The sequence below is a fragment of the Sander vitreus genome, chromosome 11 (genome assembly GCF_031162955.1).
Source record: "Sander vitreus isolate 19-12246 chromosome 11, sanVit1, whole genome shotgun sequence".
Classification (NCBI taxonomy): domain Eukaryota; kingdom Metazoa; phylum Chordata; class Actinopteri; order Perciformes; family Percidae; genus Sander; species Sander vitreus.
The window spans coordinates 9,680,044-9,702,826 of record NC_135865.1 but is presented as its reverse complement, the minus strand read 5'-3'; the positions used below and the strand labels follow the sequence as shown (position 1 = coordinate 9,702,826).

Below are 22,783 nucleotides of genomic sequence, written 5' to 3'. Positions count from 1 at the left end.
AAGATGTTTTTGAACGTGAGATGAGATGCTTATAAACAATAGCTATGCTAAGGTCTTCTCCATAGGACTTAGCAGTAAGCAATAATGGCAAATGCCTTCAACTTCACAACAAAAGTCAAGTGTATTTTGTGAACACTAAATGCTTATAACTCCATCTAATGGTCAGCAGACATAATGGCATATGCAGTATAAGGCTTACCAGCTCCTTTGAAAAAGCCATTGCTGCTCTTATCCACCCCGTGCGTTTAAATGACTCAAGCCATGACAGTTTATCAAAAAGATACATGTGTCAAGGGTTAATCACACAGCATTCCACATTCCCAGACCAAGTGTGTGGCTAAGTATATCATTTAACCCCCAATGGCATGTTCTGCAGTAGATGCTCATTTGTTGGTTGTTTAAGGTTTAAAAATTAAATAAAAACTCAAGAACTAATATCAATGGCTTAAATAGATTTCTAATATACCCCCAGATGTCATACCAGAAATCCACAAAGTATCAAAGGAAAACCTCCAGCAGGAAAGGGCTTAGCTTATCAGTACAGTGCTTCAAAAGAATCAGTTTGTTCATAACCTCACTAAATAAAAAAAAAACTGCAAAAAAAAAAAAAACAAGCATGTTATCAGGTAAAATGCCAACAAGCAAGTCTGTCTTTTCAAAAACCATCAAATTAATTTTGGCCAGGAAAAAACACGAGATAGAAGTCAGACCATTATGTGAGCGTGTGCAGTGTAAGAGGTGGGACTACCTTTGTTCGCATTGTGGTTACTGTGGCCTTTATACACAGTTTTCCACTCGACCATTTACCTTAACCTGTTTCCTTTAGAGTAAAGGTAGCCTGTGATGAAAACGAAACAATCAACCATGACTATTTGTGATTATATGGACCTTTCCAATTTTTAGGGCAAGAATGTAGATGGTTTAAGTAGACAGGGCCTAAACTCTTGTTTAAAGCACAATAAAATGTGAACTTTTTAAAGATGTCTTTTCAAAATTCATTATTGTTTTGTAGAGGTACAAGGAGACTTACAGAGTGTAATACAGTGTGGTGCTACACGTTCAGATTATTGATGACTGTTGTCCTTGAGTCAAATTTGACCCGTTTTCAAAGTTTCTAGATCAGAAATTTGGGTTTCTTTCGAGCAAACCCAAACATAACATGGGTTATTCCATACAACACTGTTCTCAAGTCAAATTAAGGATCAGATCACTACTTTCATAGAATTTTGGGTGTTTTATTACATTTTTATAGGACATGAAAAAAACAATGAAATGGTTTCTAAACAGTATCCTGACTAAACTTTGAAAGTCTGTGATTATCCACTAAATCGTAAATATTTGTCGAAATAATTAATAATTTCAGTAATAATCAGTTGATGTGGGCAGTGGTGGCCTAGTGATTAAAGCAGCGAGGTTGTGTCCGGGAGGTCGCCGGTTCAATCCCCAGACTGACAGGAAAAAATCTGGTCAGTCATTAACACCACTGAGGTTACCTTGAGCAAGGACCTTAACCTTCCTAAGCTTCCAGGTATGAATGTGGAACTGTGTGAATGTGACCGGTCGTCGTCTCAATCGACTTACCTGGATAAATAAAGGTTAAAAAAAAAGAAAATAATTATAATAATTAAAAAATATATATACACCATACCTAGAGATTGGCATGTGGTACTTATAATAAAATCATCTCTCATTGCAAATCAAACCAGCTATTAGGCTAACTGAAATAAAACCATGCCAATCTCTAGGTATGGTGAAGGGTATGTGATGATGTGAGGCTATTTTAATTCCAAAGGCCAAGGGAACTTTATCAGGATGCATAGTATCCTGGATCCATGAAATAACTGGCCTTTAAAAATAAATATCTGCCTGCCTCTATGGGAATTTAACATAGGGGTGTACTTATGCCCCCTGTATTTTAAGGAAGAACATTTATTTATTTACGATACATTATTCATTCACAAAGAAAATTGGTGTCCTTAAATATTGGATTTTTAATTAAAAAAAATATTTTTTTTAATTAAGGCATTAAGATCAATTTCCTGAAGATGATTTTTTTTATTCCTCTTTTTAGTCAACTTTAGCATGGGTGTCCTAATTTGTATTAGATTAGATTAGCATTTCACTAATTGAATGGAAATCAGAATATATTTAATGGAAGTCTGAATACAGTCAGGTCCATAAATATTGGGACATATTTTTGGCTCTATACACCACCACAATGGAGTTGAAATGAAACGAACAAGATGTGCTTTAACTGCAGACTTTCAGCTTTAATTTGAGGGTATTTACATCCAAATCAGGTGAACGGTGTAGGAATTACAACAGTTTGTATATGTGCCTCCCACTTTTTAAAGGACCAAAAGTAATGGGACAGATTAACAATCATAAATCAAACTTTCACTTTTTAATACTTGGTTGCAAATCCTTTGCATTCAATTCCAGCCTGAAGTCTGGAACGCATAGACATCACCAGACGCTGGGTTTCATCCCTGGTGATGCTCTGCCAGGCCTCTACTGCAACTGTCTTCAGTTCCTGCTTGTTCTTGGGGCATTTTCCCTTCAGTTTTGTCTTCAGCAAGTGAAATGCATGCTCAATCGGATTCAGGTCAGGTGATTGACTTGGCCATTGCATAACATTCCACTTCTTTCCCTTAAAAAAACTCTTTGGTTGCTTTCGCAGTATGCTTCGGGTCATTGTCCATCTGCACTGTGAAGCGTCGTCCAATGAGTTCTGAAGCATTTGGCTGAATATGAGCAGATAATATTGCCCAAAACACTTCAGAATTCATCCTGCTGCTTTTGTCAGCAGTCACATCAATAAATACAAGAGAACCAGTTCCATTGGCAGCCATACATGCCCACGCCATGACACTACCACCACCATACTTCACTGATGAGGTGGTATGCTTTGGATCATGAGCAGTTCCTTTCCTTCTCCATACTCTTCTCTTCCCATCACTCTGGTACAAGTTGATCTTTGTCTCATCTGTCCATAGGATGTTGTTCCAGAAATGTGAAGGCTTTTTTAGATGTTGTTTGGCAAACTCTAATCTGGCCTTCCTGTTTTTGAGGCTCACCAATGGTTTACATCTTGTAGTGAACCCTCTGTATTCACTCTGGTGAAGTCTTCTCTTGATTGTTGACTTTGACACACATACACCTACCTCCTGGAGAGTGTTCTTGATCTGGCCAACTGTTGTGAAGGGTGTTTTCTTCACCAGGGAAAGTATTCTTCGGTCATCCATCACAGTTGTTTTCCGTGGTCTTCCGGGTCTTTTGGTGTTGCTGAGCTCACCGGTGCGTTCTTTCTTTTTAAGAATGTTCCAAACAGTTGATTTGGCCACACCTAATAATCTCTCTGATGGGTTTGTTTAGATTTTTCAGCCTAATGATGGCTTGCTTCACTGATAGTGACAGCTCTTTGGATCTCATATTGAGAGTTGACAGCAACAGATTCCAAATGCAAATAGCACACTTGAAATTAACTCTGGACCTTTTATCTGCTCCTTGTAAATGGGATAATGAGGGAATAACACACACCTGGCCATGGAACAGCTGAGCAGCCAATTGTCCCATTACTTTTGGTCCCTTAGAAAGTGGGAGGCACATATACAAACTGTTGTAATTCCTACACCGTTCACCTGATTTGGATGTAAATACCCTCAAATTAAAGCTGAAAGTCTGCAGTTAAAGCACATCTTGTTCGTTTCATTTCAACTCCATTGTGGTGGTGTATAGAGCCAAAAAGATTAGAATTGTGTCGATGTCCCAATATTTATGGATGGATGTCTGAAGATATTGAATGCACCTTGAATATATACTGTATATAAATGGAAGTCAGAATATATTGTATGGAAGTCTGAATATATTGAATGAATGTCTGAATAAACTGAATGAAAGTTGAAATGGAATCTGATGTCATTGTCTGCCACCATCTTGTGTTTTCATTGTGATTAATCCTAACTGAAGTGTGACACTATGAGCGAATCAGCAAGAAATCTACTGTCAGCAATTTTGAGCAATGAAGAGATTATTAAAACACTGGCGAATGCGTACGGGCCAAAACACTGGTTATGGTAACCATATCCAGTACCGTTATCCCAATGAAGAAGTTTATTCACTTTTTCATCATGGAAGACAGAATGAAAGGAACCTCTCTGGTCAGGCAGGTCCCTTTCATCAGGCTAACGTCAACACGCCTTTCATTCACTATATTCAGACTTTCATTCAATATATTCAAGGTTCATATGAACCTTGAATATATTGAATGAAAGTCCACACACACACACACACACACACACACACACACACACAAAATCAGGTATCAAGTAAAATTAAATTAATTCAAATTAATTTTGGAAGGAAAAAGGTGGTAGTGAAACAAGCGACAGACACCTCAAAAAAGCACCAAATAACCTTGGGGGGGAAAAAAAAAGCATCTAAAAAAGTGTTAACCTGGGAGGACATCAAGTTGCATGCTTGACGGGAAGCTAACACAAGGGTTAACAAGTATGCCTGTTCACTCAAATGACAAGTTGGCAGTTTTATAAGATGGTTTCACTCATGCTGCAGTAAGAAAGGTGTGATCTCATCTCTTTTTTTTTTTTGAAAGAATGACACCTGCCCACAAATGTTCCGTTGTGGGAGTTAGAGGGTTGACTACAAAAGGTGGTAGGGGGAGCAGTGCAAGACACACTGTTCAGCTTTTACTTCTGCACGACCATGGCCAACGCATACTGCATTGTATTTTTCTTTCAGCTGCTCTCCCTCACTGGTAAGATGAGATAAAACTTCCTTCAAATGTATTTCCGTTAGAGAAGTGACTTTATATAATCCTTATAATAATGGCAGTGTTTAAGGATAATAGCTGGGTTTTTTTAAGAAGCCTTTTTAGTGACTGAAAGGTTGAAATAAAGTATATTATTTGTTTGTTTTTTTATTCTGTAATTATCACAATAATCTTTTGGCTTTTGAGGATTTTGTAACTTGTAATCGGTGTATTAAATGACCATCTCTCCTCATGTAAGGGGCTTCTGAGAGTGGCATAGTGGGTGGGAAGGTTGCAAAGCCTCATTCCAAACCCTACATGGCATCACTCCAGTCTCGTGGACAGCATTCATGTGGCGGGATACTTATTCGGGAGGACTTTGTTCTAACTGTAGCACATTGCAAAAAGTGAGTTTATTGTGCATCAATGCACAACATGTTTGTGATGTCACAATCAATTAACAAGTTAACGGGTACTAATTATTTGCATTTAAATTAATGTTTTATTACCATATTTGTCATTTGCAAATGATTTGTTGTTAGTCACATTTAATAGCTTATATTTGAACAAGTCTAATGGGATATCGTATTGCATGAATGCATGTTTGTCCTAGCCTGGGGTTAAGAGAAGGACAGAATGAAAATTGCTATCAGGGGTGTATTTTCAAGTCATTATAGTTATATATTAGACTTAATAATCAATTGTTTTCTTTCCCTTTTAAAGTGTAAAGTGCTAAGTATAATAGTTTAGTATAATTAAATGTCTTTACATTATTTGTACCCTTGTTTGTCAGATATATGCCCATAACGGTGGTACTTGGAGCACATGACATAAGCAAGAAAGAGAAAAGTCAGCAATGGATCCAAGTGGCTAAGTATCATCCACATCCGGAATTCACTGGAAAATACGATTATGATATCATGTTACTAGAGGTAAACCAAAACTGTGTAAAAGTTCACATAAAAAAAAAAAATGTCTCTGTAAAGTTATTTGTGCAATGAATGTAGTGGATGCATTTTTTCATACTATGTTGTGTAGAGTAAAAGCTGCACACAGTGATTTCACACATTTGCACTGAAGGATGTGGGGGTGAAATGTTTCATCTTAAAACCTCAATGTTGCTTCTTTAACAGAATATAAACACACATTGAAATGTCTGACAGACTGTTCAACTTTCTTTCACAGTTAGAAAACAATGCCACACTGAATAACTATGTCAAGACCATTGGACTACCTACGAAAGATGGGAAAATCCCAGCCAACATTAACTGCGTCGTTGCTGGCTGGGGCCGAACTGGAGTCAATAAGCCTGCCTCAAAAGTACTCAAGGACACCACAGAGAAGATGCAATTCAGCTTTGAGTGCAAAAAGATATGGCAAGAATACTTCTATACGGACCACATGATATGCACCAAATTTGACAAAAATAAGGGAGGGGTTTGCCAGGTAATCTAACCCTATTTAAAGCAGACCAGTAATTAAGTTACCAACCATTTACAAAATACATCACTTATGCTGAAAACTGATTTCTTTTATTAATCAAAAACAAGTGCAATTGATTTTCTTTTTTTGCAGTCTACTCAATCAACTCTTTCTGCTGCCTTTTTCTTAGGGTGATTCCGGTGGACCACTTATCTGCAACAGCAAGCCTCAGGGTTTAACAGCTTTTACCTATAATTGTGATTGTAATAATCCCAAGTATCCCCATGTCTTCACTAAAATCCATTTCTTTCTCCCCTGGATTAAGAAAGTGATGAAGGGATTGGGGAATGTTGCATGAGCCACTATTCAGAGGCCAAGAATGTTGTTCTTTCTTCACTTGCTTATTAAATAACACAGCAAACATTTAGAGAATTAGTGGTTTTAGTATATATATATATATATATATATAATGTTTTTCATGTGAAATAAAATACAACTGATTGTAAAAAAGAAATGGAATTAAAAACTTCACTGTACATTTATAGAATGCACCTATGTCCTATTACATCATCTTGCATGTTTCTTTCTTTCTCCAAAATGTGCTTAACTGAATGTACATATTTATCTTTATTATTCTATGAACTATTCTATTATTTTGTAATTCTATTTTTTGCAGCGGAAATTTAAGTCTTTACACACAGCAGATGAAAAGTTTGCATGAAGACGAAATGGCAGTGAAAAAACAATAGGCGGGTGGGGGGAGGTACACAAAGTATGTCAGTGAGTGTGTCTTGTGGTGTAAAAGCCCAAAGGCATTACAGCCAAACCACAGACCACTGCTGTTGCATTCATGGCGTTTCAGTCATAGTGCAAACTTTTGAAGTTGAACCGTTTTCTGTCTGTGAAACCCGGCATCTGCAGAGAAAGTTAAAGGGATGGGCTGTTTTAAATAAACCGTTCACCTTAAAATTCTCCTCAGTCACAAGTGAATTCAGTTTCATTAGGTGAAGACTTTCTTTTACCAAAACAAAAAAACAAAGACTGGCGAACTCACCTGACTTGGATCTCTTGTGAAATATCTCTTCTCTATTACCTGTTAAGAGTTAGGTTACGATTAGGAGGCTGAAGTCTTTTTTTAAATACAACACTCACATACCTATATGTACACTGGCAATAGAGAACGTTGTACTGAAAAGACAAATGTTTGTAGTTACCCACTTGACTGTAATATTAATTCAAATGTCAAGACACAAGTTACAAACTTTTTGTAACTTACTTCTGTTTAAAAAGTATCTTTACGTCATACATTGTGTCATAAAATAGTTATTAGTGTGTAAGCATGTTAAAAAAAAAAAGAGTCTTCCGTTTCAATATAAAAGAGTAACTAGGCCTACTTGACAAAGTCAAAGTTGTTTGGAATGTTATATATTGTAATATTTAATTACCAACAACAAATAGTTACGCCACTTCCTTCAACGTAAAACTATCATTTGAGCGCTGCATAAATATCAAATTATTGTAAATTAAATAATGAATGTCAGTGTTGGAAATTCTTAAATATCTGATAGATTGAGGGAGGCTGAATGACATTTGTCCATATGGTCTTTAAGGTTATGAATAATAATCTCCTTTACATACTGTATTTATTGTAAAGACAATCTATAGAAACAGAAAATAAAACATGTTGCATTACAGAAGTCTGATTTCTCACCTTGTCAAAGAACCTGCTAAGCTTCACTGCGTTTGATGTGCCTGCAGCAAGGTATCTTGGGTTGGTGCAGTCCTGGGAAAACAAAACAGCTACAGACCTCAACGAAAGTCAGTCTTTTCTTTCTCAGGTGAAATCCTACAACCGTTTGTGTATAATGTATTTCTTTTAAATTGTTCTGATGGCCTGTGTTTTTCTTATAAAAAAAAAAATTAATCCTAATAAAATGGTAAAATGGCCATGGTTGCTATTGTATTGTACTGCTGATCTCTTTCATTTTCTTTTTTTGTGACAGTTTATAATGCAGAGATTTATTTTTACTGCTGGATGATCAACCCAAGAAGTAACTTGTTTTTATGCATTAGCGAGCTGACACATTATATGTATGTCACAAATAAGTTTATATTAGAAAATAACCACCATTGAAACTTCATCCTAAAACAGAAAAACATTACACAAACAATTTGAATGCAAATTTCAACATGCAAGTCCTCAGGTCTAATTACAAAATGTACTCTGTAGAATTTATATAGCTCACTTTACTGTATTGTGGAACAGTTCATTTTATTTAATATATTATGTGGCATTTTCATTTGCGGGGTGCAAATGTTCCACCAAAACCAGTTCCTTGCAGAGACCATTTTGCAGATCCACTGCATCCGGAGCTTAGTGCCGCCCAACACGATTGTGATTGGTTTTAAGAAATGCAAACAACCCAGGTCGTGTTTTTTTCCTATCCAGGAGTGTATGTGTGGAGGGGGAAGGCCTTACTCCACAGCGCTGTGGAGATGGGTCTGGCAAGTGAGTCTATCTAGAACCGATACAGCTTGTGAGAGAACTGAGAACTTCTTCTTTCATATCATTATTTTCCAACTATATGCTGTTCTCCAGCAGTGCTGCCACTGTGGTGGGAAGGGAAAGGAGGTCTACGCGCTCTTTTGTGTACCAGATGCCAAATACTACTCAAGCATTGCAGCTTTATTTGTAACGGTCGTGTTATAGTCAAACAATGTTTTTGTGGAACCTTTTTTTTTAACAGAGGCCTATGTTTGAATGCCAAAAAGCTGCTTTTTCAACACAAAGATGAAGCCAGCAATGTTATAGATTGCATGTTTGAAATGGGCTTTAGGTCAGAGCTTGTAGAAAGGAAAAAGTTGACCTACGAGATTGATCTCCTCTGCATTGAAGTCTTCAGACAGGAAGGCCGTCCGAGTGAGAACTTCATTGCGTTTATTCTCTGGGATCTGGTCAAACTTGGTGCCAATCAGCAGCAAAGGCACTGGGTTCTCAGCAAACTGCTCTCTATCATAGTCACTGCAGGGAGACAAGAATATGACTTAACACCCCAGTATCCACCATTTTCAGTCACAACTTAATATCTAACTTTAACAACTGTATCAGTGTGTATACAGTATATTCGCCATACAAACAATACCATGACACACTACTTACCCGTTTGAGACAATAACTCCTGTTGGCGAGGAATCCTTGTTTAAAGCTTCTAGTGACCAGCGGTAGAGATTCTGAGAGGATTTCTTATTTGTTAAATCGTGTACCAACATAATTCCTGAATAGAGAAAAAGAAGAAGATAACATAACTAAATAATAGCAACGCTAATGATTTCCAATTAATAATCATATAAAATCATCTTTACCATTAACTGAATTGTAGAAGACGGCTCTGGTGCTTTTGATACTGCTGGCACTGCCAATAGATCCTCCGACATCCCAGAGTTCAATGTAGTAGGTTTTCTCCTCCGGGGTACCCTCTTTATAGTCTTGGACCTGTGATTGAATAGTTTCCTTTTTTTTTTTTTAAATGGTTCCAACATTTCAGCCTTTGTGTTATTTAAAAATGTTGTTGTATGAAGTATCTATTATAGTTTATCTGAGGCTTATTTAAAAGGCCAGCACCATCATTTTAGACCTTTTCTTAATTACATTTTGTAAATTAGGTGTTCAACCTGCTTACCCGTACATCCACAGAGCAACCAACAGTCCATGACGGATTTCCTAACACCTGATTCTGACATAGCAGATGGACCAAGGAAGACTTGCCCACCCCTGTAAAAGATAAGAAATGTGGGTGGATGACTGACGATTTTGATGGAATCAGTACACCTATGCAATGACTCCAAGACACGCATTTTGTATGGTATATCATAATTTGTGGCTTTCAGTCTTGATGTAATGCTATAAAGTTGCTACTACTGATTGCAAGACAATAGACCTTTTTCACGGCAGACATGTTGACATGTCATAGTAGGAAAAGCAGAGGTGTATTCAAAACCATTAATGATGGCTGAATTCCACTTAGGAGAGGCCCTGGTGTTGTGCATGCTGACTCACTGAAATAGCTTACTGGGACACTTGATGGAATTGAGCCATCGTTAAGGTTATCAATTTCAGCTGTGCTTTTCCTACGACAAGTCAAAAATGTCTGCTGTGAAAAACGTCCATGGAGACGTGGTTCACTTACATATGATGACAAGACTCAATTGTAAAAACAGGTCAGTGTAACATATGCTTCGTTTCCATCGAAGCATAGACCTTGTAGAACATCAGTAAATATCATTAACGAGCTGCTGGGTGTCACTTTTTACTTCGTCAAACATGTTTCGATAGAATTTCAACTTTTGGTGATGGTTCGTCAACTATACTGAGCAGTCTTCTTACACACAACAGGTGCAATTATTGCTTTTAAATTAAGGGTCGATGGTCCACCTTTATCCCAAATTCACCAGTTGACACGATAATTATGTTGCGTCAGTTGTGCAGTTTTACAGAGCCACTAGCTAACGACAACAGACTTTCAGAGTTTAAGGTCCCCTAATTAAAGATTACAAAGGTTACAAACCGGGTGATATTTACCCAGAACAAACACATGTATTTACAAATAAGCAGACAGGTTGAAATAATAGTCTACAGTGCGAAAATTACTTAACTTACCGGAATCTCCTAAAACTAATACTTTTACCCTGTCAAGAGAAGCCATTTTTTTGGTGACAGCGGCGTTCCGGAAGAAAACAATGGAAACCCCGCCTGAAAATGTTATTTGTCTAATCTGATTGGTTAAAAAAAGTCTAAGCCAGGAAGCAGAGCCATTCGTCAAAATGTATATCAATCAACAATCCTTTGCTACGATTGGCTATTGAGTGCAATCTTTGTTGCGGTGTTGGTTTTATTTCCGGGGTTGTCTTCTCAAAAAGTCAGGAAGCATGCTAGCTAACCTAGCAGTTTAAAGATTCAGAAATACAAATGTGTCTAATGAGCGTTAGCTGTGTTTGTTAGAAACAAAAGTCAGCGTACACTGAAATGACCCAAGGAAACGGTGGCACTGGCTTTGGTGTATTGGTGAAACAACGTTAACGTTTAAGTGTATCGGGTAAGGCTCGGATTTCTGCAAACTAACTTCATCTGGCTGCATCGTTAAGGTTTAGTTAACATCGGCATACTAATGTAAACATAACGTAAGATTATGGCTTATTGGTCTAACTATCCTCACCAGCTGGCTAGTTAATGTAACAGCCAACTTGCTGCATTTCGAATTAGCTAGCTAGCTAAGCTTAGTTAAGTTGACCCTATCCAACAGCCAGTTTAGATGGCATTGTGTTCAGGTCTGGCAGTAACCACCACTTCTTATGTGCTGTCACAATGCAACAGGACATATGGTAATTTAGCACTTTAGCAGAGGAATTGCGTTTATGCAATACCTCTTTCTAAGGGAAAGGATCAAGTAAAGAGGATGGAACGTTATTCTAAAAAAATTGTCTTGTCTCCCTTCAAATTGCCATCAGTGTATTTATGGTGCTCAATCTTTCATTTGCCTCTAAATGTAACCTACTTGCCCTCCCAAGCATGTGAGTGATTAAGGTTACATACCTAGCTAGTACTACTAAATTATACAGTCTCTGGCACTGTGCCCTGTTCCTGCCTGCTGTCTCAGATCTTTACTCAAAGGGTCTCATCTCTCTCCACAGCAGAAGATGATAGAACCAGAGCTACTGACCGAGGTCCCTGCAGCACTTAAGCGGCTAGCCAAGCAGGTCGTAAGGGGTTTCTATGGAGTTGAACATGCCTTGGCCCTGGATGTGCTCATTCGCAATCCATGTGTACGGGAGGAGGACATGCTGGAGCTGCTCAAGTTTGATCGTAAACAGCTGCGCTCAGTACTCAACACCCTGAAGGCAGACAAGTTTGTCAAGTGCCGCATGAGAGTGGAAACGGCCCCTGATGGCAAGACAACACGGCATAACTACTACTTCATCAACTACAGGTGGTTATTTTCTTTTTGGTTTGCATTGCAACAGTGCAGATAATACACAGTAACACATAATAATAATAATAATAATAATAATAATGCAGTGTTAAGTTTTTATGCTCCACATAGCTGGAACAAACTCCGAGAAAACTACAGGTCTGCCGCAACTCTCAGTTGCCATTCTTTAAATAATTGTTAATTTCTTATACTGCACTGTCAATTTTATTCTCGTCTTTTATCAAGTGGTATTTTTGAACAGATAACAGACATATTTCTGAGAATTTCTCCAACGTGGGTGTGACATAGTTTTTATGATAAAATCTAAAGGAAAACAGTTGGAACTGTTTAGGATCAGAAGTTTGCCTGATTAAACTAAGCCTTGTAGCGACGGCTATATTGTAGGTAAAGAGAAGTACTTCCACTCTTATGGGTAACAAGAGTACAAAGTCACATGTTCCTGCGGGGCCCGTGGTGGATGAGATGGAAAAGAAATATGGTCCTGCCTGTTTTTTGGGGGTTTTTTTAAATCGTTTTTAACTGCTCTTAAATGTTTTATGTAAAGCACTTTGAATTGCCCTGTTGCTGAAATGTGCTATACAAATAAAGCTGCCTTGCCTAATGTAAGAATACAAGGGGGGGGCGGGGGCAGATTCTGTCACAAATCAATTACTTCCTGACCTCACCCCTTTCGGTTTGAACAATTATTTACCTACTTGTTAGGCAATATGAGAGTGTTAGAACGTGGTTTGATTAACCAGAATGACCAATCACTCAGGAGACAGGGGCCCTCAACGTTGACCTGTATTGGACCACCACCTCACCTAAAGACACATCATCTTCAAAGATAAACATAGCAGCATGGTTCTCTAAACATTGGGAAGCTTACAAAACAAGGTTATCCACAATTTCAATACTTTTGGTCCGAAATAACTACATATGCAAAATAGGTGATTTTGTTGTCCTTTAAACCTTTATTTTTTTTAATATGTTACACAGTTAACACTTCTTTACATCTCCTGAGGTTTTCATGTTGCTCCCGCTATCTGTTGAGCAACAGCAGACTTCTGAGTATATGGTGGGTGGCTAGGTCAGTCTAACACATGAATCCTTAAAGGTTCTATATACGACAATCAGAACCACTAGATGTCGCGCTAGTGCACCAGCATCTTGGACCAAAACAAATACTTGCATCGGCCTAAACCCCCCCCTTGCTTATCTTCACATGCACGCACGACCAGACAGGCTATCAAAACAAAGAACAGAGATGCTCGGATTACAACACACACAGTGGGAGTGTGACTTCATTCTCTGCTCAGGACGCCATTACTCCACTATACCTTTGCATAGCAAATAGGTGATTGCTGACTTATTAATATTCTGAATGTCGTTTACAGCAACTTTTTAATGGTAAAACACGAAACTATCCTTAAAATTAAGTAAATATATATTACTATATAGAAGAGATGTATAGGTTTTTTCTATTGATATCCACATTAAAAAAAAAAATCTATTTATCCTCCCATGTCAACATGTCGCATACTACAAAGCCTTACCAACCAGATTTTTTTAGGGTACTGGTCAACGTGGTCAAGTATAAATTGGATCACATGCGACGACGCATCGAGACGGATGAGCGCGACTCCACCAACCGTGCCTCCTTCCGTTGCCCCTGCTGCCTTTCCACCTTCACTGACCTAGAGGCCAACCAGCTGTTTGACCCCATGACAGGTAAACATTGAGTCAAAAACTAATTATCTACAGCTGTGTGGCACATTGGTGGTGTTGATCTTCAATATACTTGACTATGAAAGTATTTTGGCAGTTATGTGGAAATGTTAATTTACTATTGACAGTATAATACGATTGGAAGTACCTTTCCTGAGGGTGTCGAACATTTGCATATGAATGCAGTAAGCAAATGACTACACAAAATTGTTTTTTCCCAAATGTTCTTAAAAACCTCACCTTTAACCATAAAGGTGTGAGGTTATTAGTTTTTTTTTTATTTTATTAACAACACTGTTCAATTACAATGCTGCCTGACAATGTGATTGTCTGGAAAAGACCGCTCTTTAGGGGAGACAGTCAAATGGTTTCACCCTTGTGCAGTTGTCTGTGCTAGGAAGAAGAATTAACTCAGGGGAGTCGAAGACTATTGAAATGTGGTCTCAAGACCTGTCAAGTATTTTAACACTAACATCGCTTGCATAAGTAAATGACACCTTAGTTTTGTTTTTGTTTTTTTTAAATCAGAGGGGAAGGAGACCTAATGTGAGGTTTTTTTTTTTCTTTTGTGATTAATCCCTTTGCAGGTTGTGGCTTCTTGCTACAAGCCAATATATAACCTAGAATGGAAACTAATCTGTAAGTAAGTCTCGTTACATTTGCGTACCAAAAAAGTATAATTTGTCTTTTACGTCAACAAGAAGAAAAACGGATTTAAGAAAAAGAATAAGAGACAAGGAACAACCATCAAATTCAGTCTACCTATGACACTTATTCAATATGTGGTAAGTAATCCAGTCGATATATATATATATATGCTAGTGGGGCTATTTAGCTCAAATTAAACGGAGGAATTAAATACTTGGCAAACTTTTTGTTAGCTGAGTTTTGGATACATGTCAATTTCTTAGGTATTCTGTCGTCTTAGGTGTGGATCTTAGGGGGTCTATAAGTGGATTTGAAATGACTTGCTATCGCAACAAAAGGCCTGAAGTAAAATCTGATTCTCACCCTGCCTCAATATGGGCTGGCAGCTGTCCAAAACTGTGTGTGCGTGTGAACCAGCAAGTCGTAATCATCGTAGGCAGAGTGTGAGTGGAGCTATGCAGAATGCCAAGGGACAATAAAGCTAAAAGGCCATGACATTAGGTTAGACAAAGACTCACACTGGGTTTTTTTAATAAGTCGATCGACATAACCAAGGCATGACAAGCATTTACAACTTAAGCACTTGGATCCATGCGGTGTTCATGTTGTTATAGAAATGGTTTAAAGTCTTGTGTTTTAAGACCTGAAACAAGTACGTTTCAAATGGTGAGCTGCACTCTGTACTAAAACCATTCAGCAAGACGTGAGGGGAAGTTGATTATGTAAGAGGGTCTGAATATCAGACTGGCGTATCATTGAGTTTAATTTTCTGCAAGTCTTCTACCCAGAATTTCTGGCTATCACGGTAATAACAATTTACTTCATCTTGTTTGCTAAACATGCATGAACGTGTGCATTTAAATGGAATGATGATGCTACAGAAGATACTGTGCTTCTGATGAGGATTGTGTTTGTGTCATACTAGAGCCCTTCCTCTAAACTGTGTTCATTCATAAACTGCATTCGTTCTCGAGTCTGTCAGAGCAAGGCACCGTGCTTACATTGTCTGCCAATCCAACGCTTGATTACCAGTCAACCCGCACTGTTGCTAGGAAACACAGAGAGCTTGTGCTATGCAAGCGTTTAAAGCACGCCATCAGGCTGAAGAGCAGTGTTTTGCTGCCCCCTCTGGTTGAAAGTTTCACACCTGTTCAACCTCTGGAGGTCAGCAAAGACCAGATTTACAGGGGGTGGTAAATTACTCTTTACATTTAAATCTCTGTTTTAATGGGCTAATAATAGGTGTATGATAGTTGATTTGACTGAATGAGAATCTGAAAACTAGAGTTGAGGTTTACATAAATGAATATGAAACCCATATTGAATCCCTTACTGAATCCAAATTTTATGTGTGCCGTGTGTTTTGCAGTTGGGCCCACCAGATCTGTTGTGGTGGGTCATTTGCTGGGACACTGAGCTGCAGCGGCAGTTACCACAGAAGCTGAAAGAATTGTGATACTGTTGAAATACTGTAAAAAGGATTCTTCTTAAACTTTATGCCAACTTCAACTAAATAAATTACTGCTTTTGCTGCACAAACATGTCATTATAAATATTATAATAAACCGAAACCAATATATCTGTGATACCGATAACGTACTGCCAGTGTGCTAAGGCCGTGGTGTTTTTGGTCAGTGTGTGTGTGTGTATTTGACAGTGGAGTTTAAAGCCCTATCAAATTTAGAAATAACAAAGCTTTTTAACACTGTTCCAACTTTATAATACAGAAAACATCCTGCATCGTGTGTGTGTGTGTGTGACTACACTGTATAAAAACATTTGATAACCGGTGTAAAGTATTTTCTGGAAAAAGCCTGAGTTTCCTGGTACTGTTTTGATACCGTTAGCTTCTTACTGGTGACACATTTATAAGCCTCTTGCCAATTCATTTGCACTTGTCTCTTGTTTCAACATACCTCAAATCTTGCTGTGGAGGCAGTAACCCTGCACCCTGATAGGTGCTGACAAATGGAATACCTGGAGCTTACATAGTGCTAATCTGATGGACTGGTTGCTTCTTCGGGGCCAGCAACACTCACTTTGACCACACATGGATGGGAAATGACATCACTTGTCTTCCAGCTCATTCTGACCCACAAAGGAAAGCCAAAAAACCCTTCAGCTCTGAGTTTTCATACTCTGTTGTGTAAATGTACTCTCCTCTCTTTGTCGGGCATGCATGTTTATTTACGCCTTCCACCTGATATGTAGGTCCACCCAGTGTTTGGCTGAAAAATAGGTGTTTTTTAGTTGTGCGTAATGTTACTTTCTTTTACCATTTCTTCTTGTTATACATGTAGCACATGTATGCTGACCTCATTTTGTCACCCACACACACATTCTTTTTCTAGCTCAGACATGGGGTCTGTGTAATGTTGGAACAGTTCATATTATTGAAACTAAAATCAGCCAGAGAAGCAGATGGCTGAACGTGCCCTCCTCCTACTGGTAGGATGCAGGTCCCGAAGCCCCTGCAAATACCATGCAATGCAAAATACCCCAGAGAAAGATCGGCCTGCAGAGTCACTAACAACAAGGCATTGTTGTATTTGGGTAGAAGTACACTTGGATGTTGAATGGTAAGTGGAACTGAGGTATCGCAGAATTTGTTACAAATCCACAATGTCAATCATAAAAGTGGACATGTATAGTAGCCTACATAAAACCCCAAAATCACAGAAAATAGTATAGTAATTTATTGTGGCACGCCTTTTACCTCTGTCATAGCCATTTTCATATAATGTGATATATATAGTACATGTAAAAATAAATGGCGCACACACAGTGGATAAGTACTTAGTATTACTATCAATTTATCAGTGAAGTCGTGCCAGTGTGTTCATTCTGGTTTGATGAAAACCACAGCACATTCCCAACTATGTTAATTTCTGCACATACTTTTTCCAAAGTAAGTTCATAGTCTGGGCTATGCCTATTAGGCATGTCCTAAGACTGTGGGTAACAAGGTGTGTGCTTTGGCCAGGTAAGTTACCACAACATCAGTTCTTGCTTGTTTTAAACATCGTTCTTTGTTCCTCGACCCACAGGTACATTTCACTGCACCTTCTGCCAGACGGAGGTAGAAGAGGACGCATCCGTGTGTCCTGACGGCAGGACACTAGTGGCGCGCTTCAATGAGCAGATCGAACCCATCTATGCGCTGCTACGTGAGACCGAAGATGTTAACTTGTCCCAGGACCTGCTGGAGCCTGAGCCTTCTGAGATTCCTGCTCTCAAACAGAGGTTAGCTTCATATTACTATTCTTTTTACTTCTAAATACTTATTCCCCTCAGTCAGCACCAGTTCAGTCCTCAAGTCACATCTTGAAGCAGTTTCACTGAGAACAAATAGACTTTCACGTCTGCTAAATGCAGTGATGGCCTCAGTGGTATTGGCTCAACTTAGTTACCATTTGTGCCACAGTTGAATTCTGTTCTATTAAGCCACGGTCATGAAAAAACAAACATTTTTAGCTTGAATACATTACACACACACAGAATTTTTGTATGTTTACACATAGTAATGAAACTGCTGAAGATCATTGTTTAAAAGATATTTTATTGATTTTTTTCTTTTTTTTTCTTCTTCTTTCCCTCTAGCCGTGAACGTGCTGCTGCAGCAGCAGGAGCAAACTCAGGCCCACACCGTGAAGCCTGGTCTAACAAAGGAGCAACGTACGCTGACATGTACACCCAGAATGTTGTTATCAGCATGGAGGAACAGGAAGACCAGCAGAAACAGGCCAATGAAGGCAAAGCACCTAAGGAGAGGCCCGTCTGGTTGACCCAGAGCACCGTGCAGGGTGCTTACAGCGAGCCTGACATCCTCAAGAACCGTAAGTCATCAAGCACTAACCAGTCAATATGTAGCTTTCACCCTATTTGGTCGGCAAAAAAAAGAGAATGCACCAGTCATTTCTTTTGGAGGACAATCAAATAACATGAATTGGAGTATGAAGAATTGTATAATATTCACATACACCTACCACCATCTTGGCTACCATAGTGGATAAAAAAAATAAATGAATCTACTACGATCTACTTCTAGAATTAATTTAGACTTAATATACTAACATAAATATGTATATAGATGGCTCACAAAAAATGTAAATGTCCTTTATACAACTGAATTATGCTGAACCCAAAGTAATGCCACATTGTTTTTTTTCTCTTTTCAAGCAAATTCTCTGCCATAATCTTGAGATCTCCCACTCCATGAGTCAGAAAACGTTAAATTTAACCTTCAATTCCCTCCCACTCTCAGATGCTGTTTTCACTGTCATTAATTATGAATGCTCTTGCCTGTCCACGGTGAGGTTTGCTGAATGCACTGGATTTTTCCAGTAGTAAAAAGATGATCAGGATGGACAGAGACGATCCCAATCCAGACCCACACCTTTTGACTGCTCTTCTATGACCTTAAATTCCACTCCCTGTTCTCATTGTAGTCAAAACAGGTGATTACAGGTCACCCCAGGTTATCTCCATCTGTCAGAGTGGTTCTTCGCCAAGCTATCGTATTCTGACATTGTTTCTTTACCCAAGGGCATGCCGCAATCAGGCCTGGCCAGACTCCCATTGAACCATAATTGCTTAATTGAAATAATCAGAGGCTTGATTAGTGAATGGCTAAGCAAGGATTGCTCATTAATAAAATCCATTCCTGGGGAAATTGCATGAATTATGTCTTCCAAACGTCCTGTCTCTGAGGTGTGTCTCTGTGCATCTGTCTGTAATGATGTTTTTGCCCTTTGGAGCCTGGAAACCGACATGACAACCAAAGCCGATATGGTTTAAAAACCGTATTCAGATACTGCGCTGCAATAAGTAATGCTTGATGAGGCTGCGAGGTAGGAGCCTACAGCATCTTAAGATTTAAAAATACTGTGTATCGTTCGAAAAGTTTCAATACCAATACCATGGCTTCGATACCAGTTCCTAAACAATAGGGGTGGGAAAAATAATCGTTTCTTAGATGCATCGCGATTCTCTCAAGAATCAATTATCTATTCTGATAAGATTATTATTTTTTTTTTATTTTTTTTTTCACAAATGTGTTGATTTTTATTTAAAAGTCTCCAGACAAGTACAAATCAGAAAACGGAGTGACTGAAAGAGGATGGGATAATGGACAACAACTTAGAGTTCAGGCAAGAGTGCAGAAAAAAAACACACAAATGGCCAAAAGACAAGAAATAATTAGGCAAAACACACATGCTGTTCATCTACTTTATCACATTACATCTGACCACCTCATGTTTCATGTTCTAAGAAGCCAATTCTCCACCTTTAAACGTGACTGAGCCTCTGACATGGAAGATTACTGGGAGAGAAGGTGACTTTCAAAAGCATGTTTTTAAGGCTTAAAAGCATGGAAGGACTACAAAACAAAAACCTAACATATGTCTAAATCTAAGCTTTGTCTAGCTGCTTTGTTAGGAAGTGATTAGCAAACTGAGCAGCAAACTCAGAAAAAAGATTGATATGTATATTTTTAAAAATCGCGCATGGAAATGTACATTTAAAAAAAAATAAATAAAAAAAAAAAAAAAATAGAAGCATCGATAATCGGTTTAGAAATGAATCGTTGGCCTCTGAATCGAATCGTGAGGTGCCATTCGATTCCCACCCCTACTAAACGATACTTTTTTCGAAACCAATTTTATAAAACAAAAAGAAATCGCAACATTACGGCACTAATCTTTTTAATTTTTCAGCTCCTGCTATGTGGGCCCTGTCTCTGTGCGTAACGTTTTCCTGCTCTCTTCTATGATGTGTACGTTAGACAGCCAATCACCAGCATTATTAAATCCTGGTAAGAAGCATGCTGCATGCTCAGTGAGCCAATCTAGGTATTGAAATTTGGTATTGAATGACGAGGCTTTTTTCGATACTAAGGAGGCAATCGGTGCCTAAAAAGGTACTGAATTCGGTACCCAGCCCTTCTTGGAAATGCTTCTAGATGTTCAAAAGGTCCAAAATAAAAATAAAAAACCCGTCAGGTTTCCGAAGTGAATACATTTCTAATTTTAATAAGTAATTTGTTTTATTTTCACAGGTGGAGACGTTGTACCCGGAGCCCAGGATGTAGCAGCTGGTCATGGAATTGGTCAGGCAGATGAAAATGAGGAAGTGATGCGCGCCCTGCTCATCCATGAGAAGAGGGGTGCGGCAGGAGCAGGTGGGGGTGGAGCAAGCACTGCTACCAAGGGGCTTGTCTCCGCCACAGCTAACGCCAGCGACTCCGAGAGCGACACCAGCGAATCGGACGACGACTCTCCCTTGGGTCCTCCCCCTGCCACAGCTACTCAGCATCGGGCCACCGAGGAGGAGGAAGAGGACGATGATGAGTTTGAGGAGGTGGGGGATGAGCCGATGGTGATGGTGGGAGGCCGGCAGTTCTCATACCGAGAGGTCAGCCAGAGGCCAGAGCTAGTGGAGCAGATGTCTGCACAGGAGAAGGAGGCCTACATTGAAATGGGACGAAACCTCTTCCAGGATATGTACTTCTGAGCATACACGTCGATATATGCATACATTAACACACACATTGGATTGGCTATGAGTTTACCGAAAGTATACTTCTGCTGTCTCACACTGTCAATGGTAACATCTGAGGAAATGTTTGTGGACACAACTTCTCAAGAGGAAATCAAGACGCTGCTCAAGAAGTATTTACAGTCAGCTTCTTGCTCTTGCAACCAGGGACATGCTCTAACAGTGTTGCCTAAGTCATCACACCTTTAGTATTCTGTCCTAAGTATTTTTTTTTTTATTCACAGTCACCAGACCAGAGTGCCAATTTGTTTGTTTGTTAGTCTCCATTTCAGTTTACCAGGCAGCCTACACCAGTCATGTTTTAGCCTTGTTTTCAGTCATGTGTGTCTCTCATGCATCTGACAGGCCAGATACGCTTCAAATTTGATCAATACAGCTCTCTACACAAGTGTATGTTTTATGCTTCAAGTCTTTTTTTTTCTTCAGACTTGTGTGTATAACTACATTGATTGTGCATTTGGCTGTGAGCACTCCCAAAAGACCTCTTCATGCATAGCAGTGCTGTGGTTGAACTTAAGCAGGGTGACACTGAAAGCTGCTGATATTGTTGTGCTGCCGACATGCTGCTTTCACTACACTGCCTATGTAGTGTAGAGAAGGTGTTGGGCCAAATATTTTCTGTTTTTCAAACAATATCAGACTAAATTTTAAAAGCTCATCTCAGGCAAATGTTGAATACAAGAGGATATGGGTGGAAACTGCTGTGGTTTAGAATAAAACATTTGTTATTCTGAACAATCTGTAATAAAAAGATACTGCAGTACAGCAATATGCATGGACATATACTTGATGTGTACATAGTGATGAATAACAATTGTGTCCCAGCATATACACTTGCAGGCAATTCAGAATATAAAAGTAAGGAGCACTGTAACATTTGTCTTCTCGGATAGTATCTAAATTAGACCCCAAAGCTATTTACAGGTGGACCTGTATGTTCCACACCGTCCAGACCTTGTGTCTTAACGCTTAACGTGGTTTAATGTACCTAAACAACGATCAATCATCACCAAATTTCTCATGGCCATATCTTGTCATGAACACTTAAGCTTGTCAAAAAAACTAAAACGAAGTCCAAGGATTATAGAAGTAATCTCACGTTTACAAAAACTAAAAAATAACAGGGAAAGATTATTCCCTGTTATGATTTCATGCCATTCCACTCCATGGTCATATCTTCCAAGTGAGACCATTCCGTTTATCAGTGTTTTAAGCTCCCAACGTCTCCTTCGAGGCAGCGCTGCCTGGAAGGCACTAGGATTAGGCAATGGTTAGGGTTAGGTGCCTTGAAGTCAACGGTTGCAGCGCTGCCTGGGAGGAGACGTTGGGGGCTTAAAACGCCATCGACCATTCCTGTATTGTTGGGTCACATCCAGGTGACAATTATGTATTGAGGCAGTCCCTACTGGGCAAACGCACTCCTGGTACTCTTACAGATGTGCTCCAGCAGGATGTAGGGTATTTTTTTTATGTGGCTTTCAAAATAATGACTTGTTTGATGTAACCACAGTAACCCACGGCACTGGGTCACCTACTCATAACGGGTAATTTAACCTCAAAGCCAAAGTCTGGATACAGACATGGGCCTGGCATTTACAGAAAACGGGCCTTTTTAAATCAAATTTTAGACGTTACACCTGTAATGGGTCCCACTGCAGTGAAATTACCCCTCTCTATCTGCTTTCTTTTTGAA

The 22,783-nt window shown here is 39.0% G+C and overlaps 3 protein-coding genes across 4 annotated transcripts; 2 read left to right on the top strand and 1 right to left on the bottom strand.

Moving 5' to 3' along the window:
- Positions 1 to 4,647: 4,647 nt before the first annotated feature.
- Positions 4,648 to 8,158, top strand: LOC144525072 (granzyme B-like). The gene is made up of 5 exons (XM_078261562.1): positions 4,648 to 4,774; positions 5,028 to 5,175; positions 5,562 to 5,700; positions 5,954 to 6,214; positions 6,381 to 8,158. The coding sequence occupies exons 1-5, from the start codon at positions 4,723 to 4,725 to the stop codon at positions 6,546 to 6,548; spliced, it is 768 nt and encodes a 255-aa protein (XP_078117688.1). The 5' UTR covers positions 4,648 to 4,722; the 3' UTR covers positions 6,549 to 8,158.
- On the bottom strand, positions 6,279 to 10,935 carry rabl3 (RAB, member of RAS oncogene family-like 3). Its single transcript, XM_078261563.1, has 8 exons — positions 10,848 to 10,935; positions 9,871 to 9,962; positions 9,554 to 9,683; positions 9,351 to 9,465; positions 9,062 to 9,212; positions 7,902 to 7,973; positions 7,245 to 7,283; positions 6,279 to 7,105 (listed from the first exon to the last, which is right to left on the bottom strand). Exons 1-8 carry the CDS (start codon positions 10,891 to 10,893, stop codon positions 7,049 to 7,051), a joined length of 702 nt encoding a protein of 233 aa, XP_078117689.1. The 5' UTR covers positions 10,894 to 10,935; the 3' UTR covers positions 6,279 to 7,048.
- A 134-nt stretch (positions 10,936 to 11,069) lies between these two features.
- On the top strand, positions 11,070 to 21,353 carry gtf2e1 (general transcription factor IIE, polypeptide 1, alpha). 2 transcript variants are annotated; one of them, XM_078261561.1, is made up of 6 exons: positions 11,070 to 11,283; positions 11,882 to 12,174; positions 13,730 to 13,887; positions 17,580 to 17,775; positions 18,133 to 18,368; positions 20,591 to 21,353. In XM_078261561.1, the coding sequence occupies exons 2-6, from the start codon at positions 11,885 to 11,887 to the stop codon at positions 21,043 to 21,045; spliced, it is 1,335 nt and encodes a 444-aa protein (XP_078117687.1). In that variant the 5' UTR covers positions 11,070 to 11,283; positions 11,882 to 11,884; the 3' UTR covers positions 21,046 to 21,353. The 2 variants fall into 2 exon arrangements, with proteins under 2 accessions (XP_078117687.1, XP_078117686.1); XM_078261560.1 differs by having other exon boundaries at positions 11,071 to 11,283; positions 11,879 to 12,174.
- The last annotated feature ends 1,430 nt before the right edge of the window (positions 21,354 to 22,783 follow it).

Bases quoted from the DNA above. Each gene is read 5' to 3' on its own strand.
- LOC144525072 (XM_078261562.1), top strand. From the start codon at position 4,723: ATGGCCAACGCATACTGCATTGTATTTTTCTTTCAGCTGCTCTCCCTC. The intron at 4,775-5,027 runs GTAAGATGAGAT...TCCTCATGTAAG, and splicing joins TCAGCTGCTCTCCCTCACTG to GGGCTTCTGAGAGTGGCATA. The intron at 6,215-6,380 runs GTAATCTAACCC...CCTTTTTCTTAG, and splicing joins ATAAGGGAGGGGTTTGCCAG to GGTGATTCCGGTGGACCACT.
- rabl3 (XM_078261563.1), bottom strand. From the start codon at position 10,893: ATGGCTTCTCTTGACAGGGTAAAAGTATTAGTTTTAGGAGATTCCG. The intron at 9,466-9,553 runs GTAAAGATGATT...TTCTCTATTCAG, and splicing joins CTTCTACAATTCAGTTAATG to GAATTATGTTGGTACACGAT. The intron at 7,974-9,061 runs GTAGGTCAACTT...TTGTTTTCCCAG, and splicing joins ATGCAGAGGAGATCAATCTC to GACTGCACCAACCCAAGATA.
- gtf2e1 (XM_078261561.1), top strand. From the start codon at position 11,885: ATGATAGAACCAGAGCTACTGACCGAGGTCCCTGCAGCACTTAAGCGG. The intron at 13,888-17,579 runs GTAAACATTGAG...CTCGACCCACAG, and splicing joins GCTGTTTGACCCCATGACAG to GTACATTTCACTGCACCTTC. The intron at 17,776-18,132 runs GTTAGCTTCATA...CTTTCCCTCTAG, and splicing joins ATTCCTGCTCTCAAACAGAG to CCGTGAACGTGCTGCTGCAG.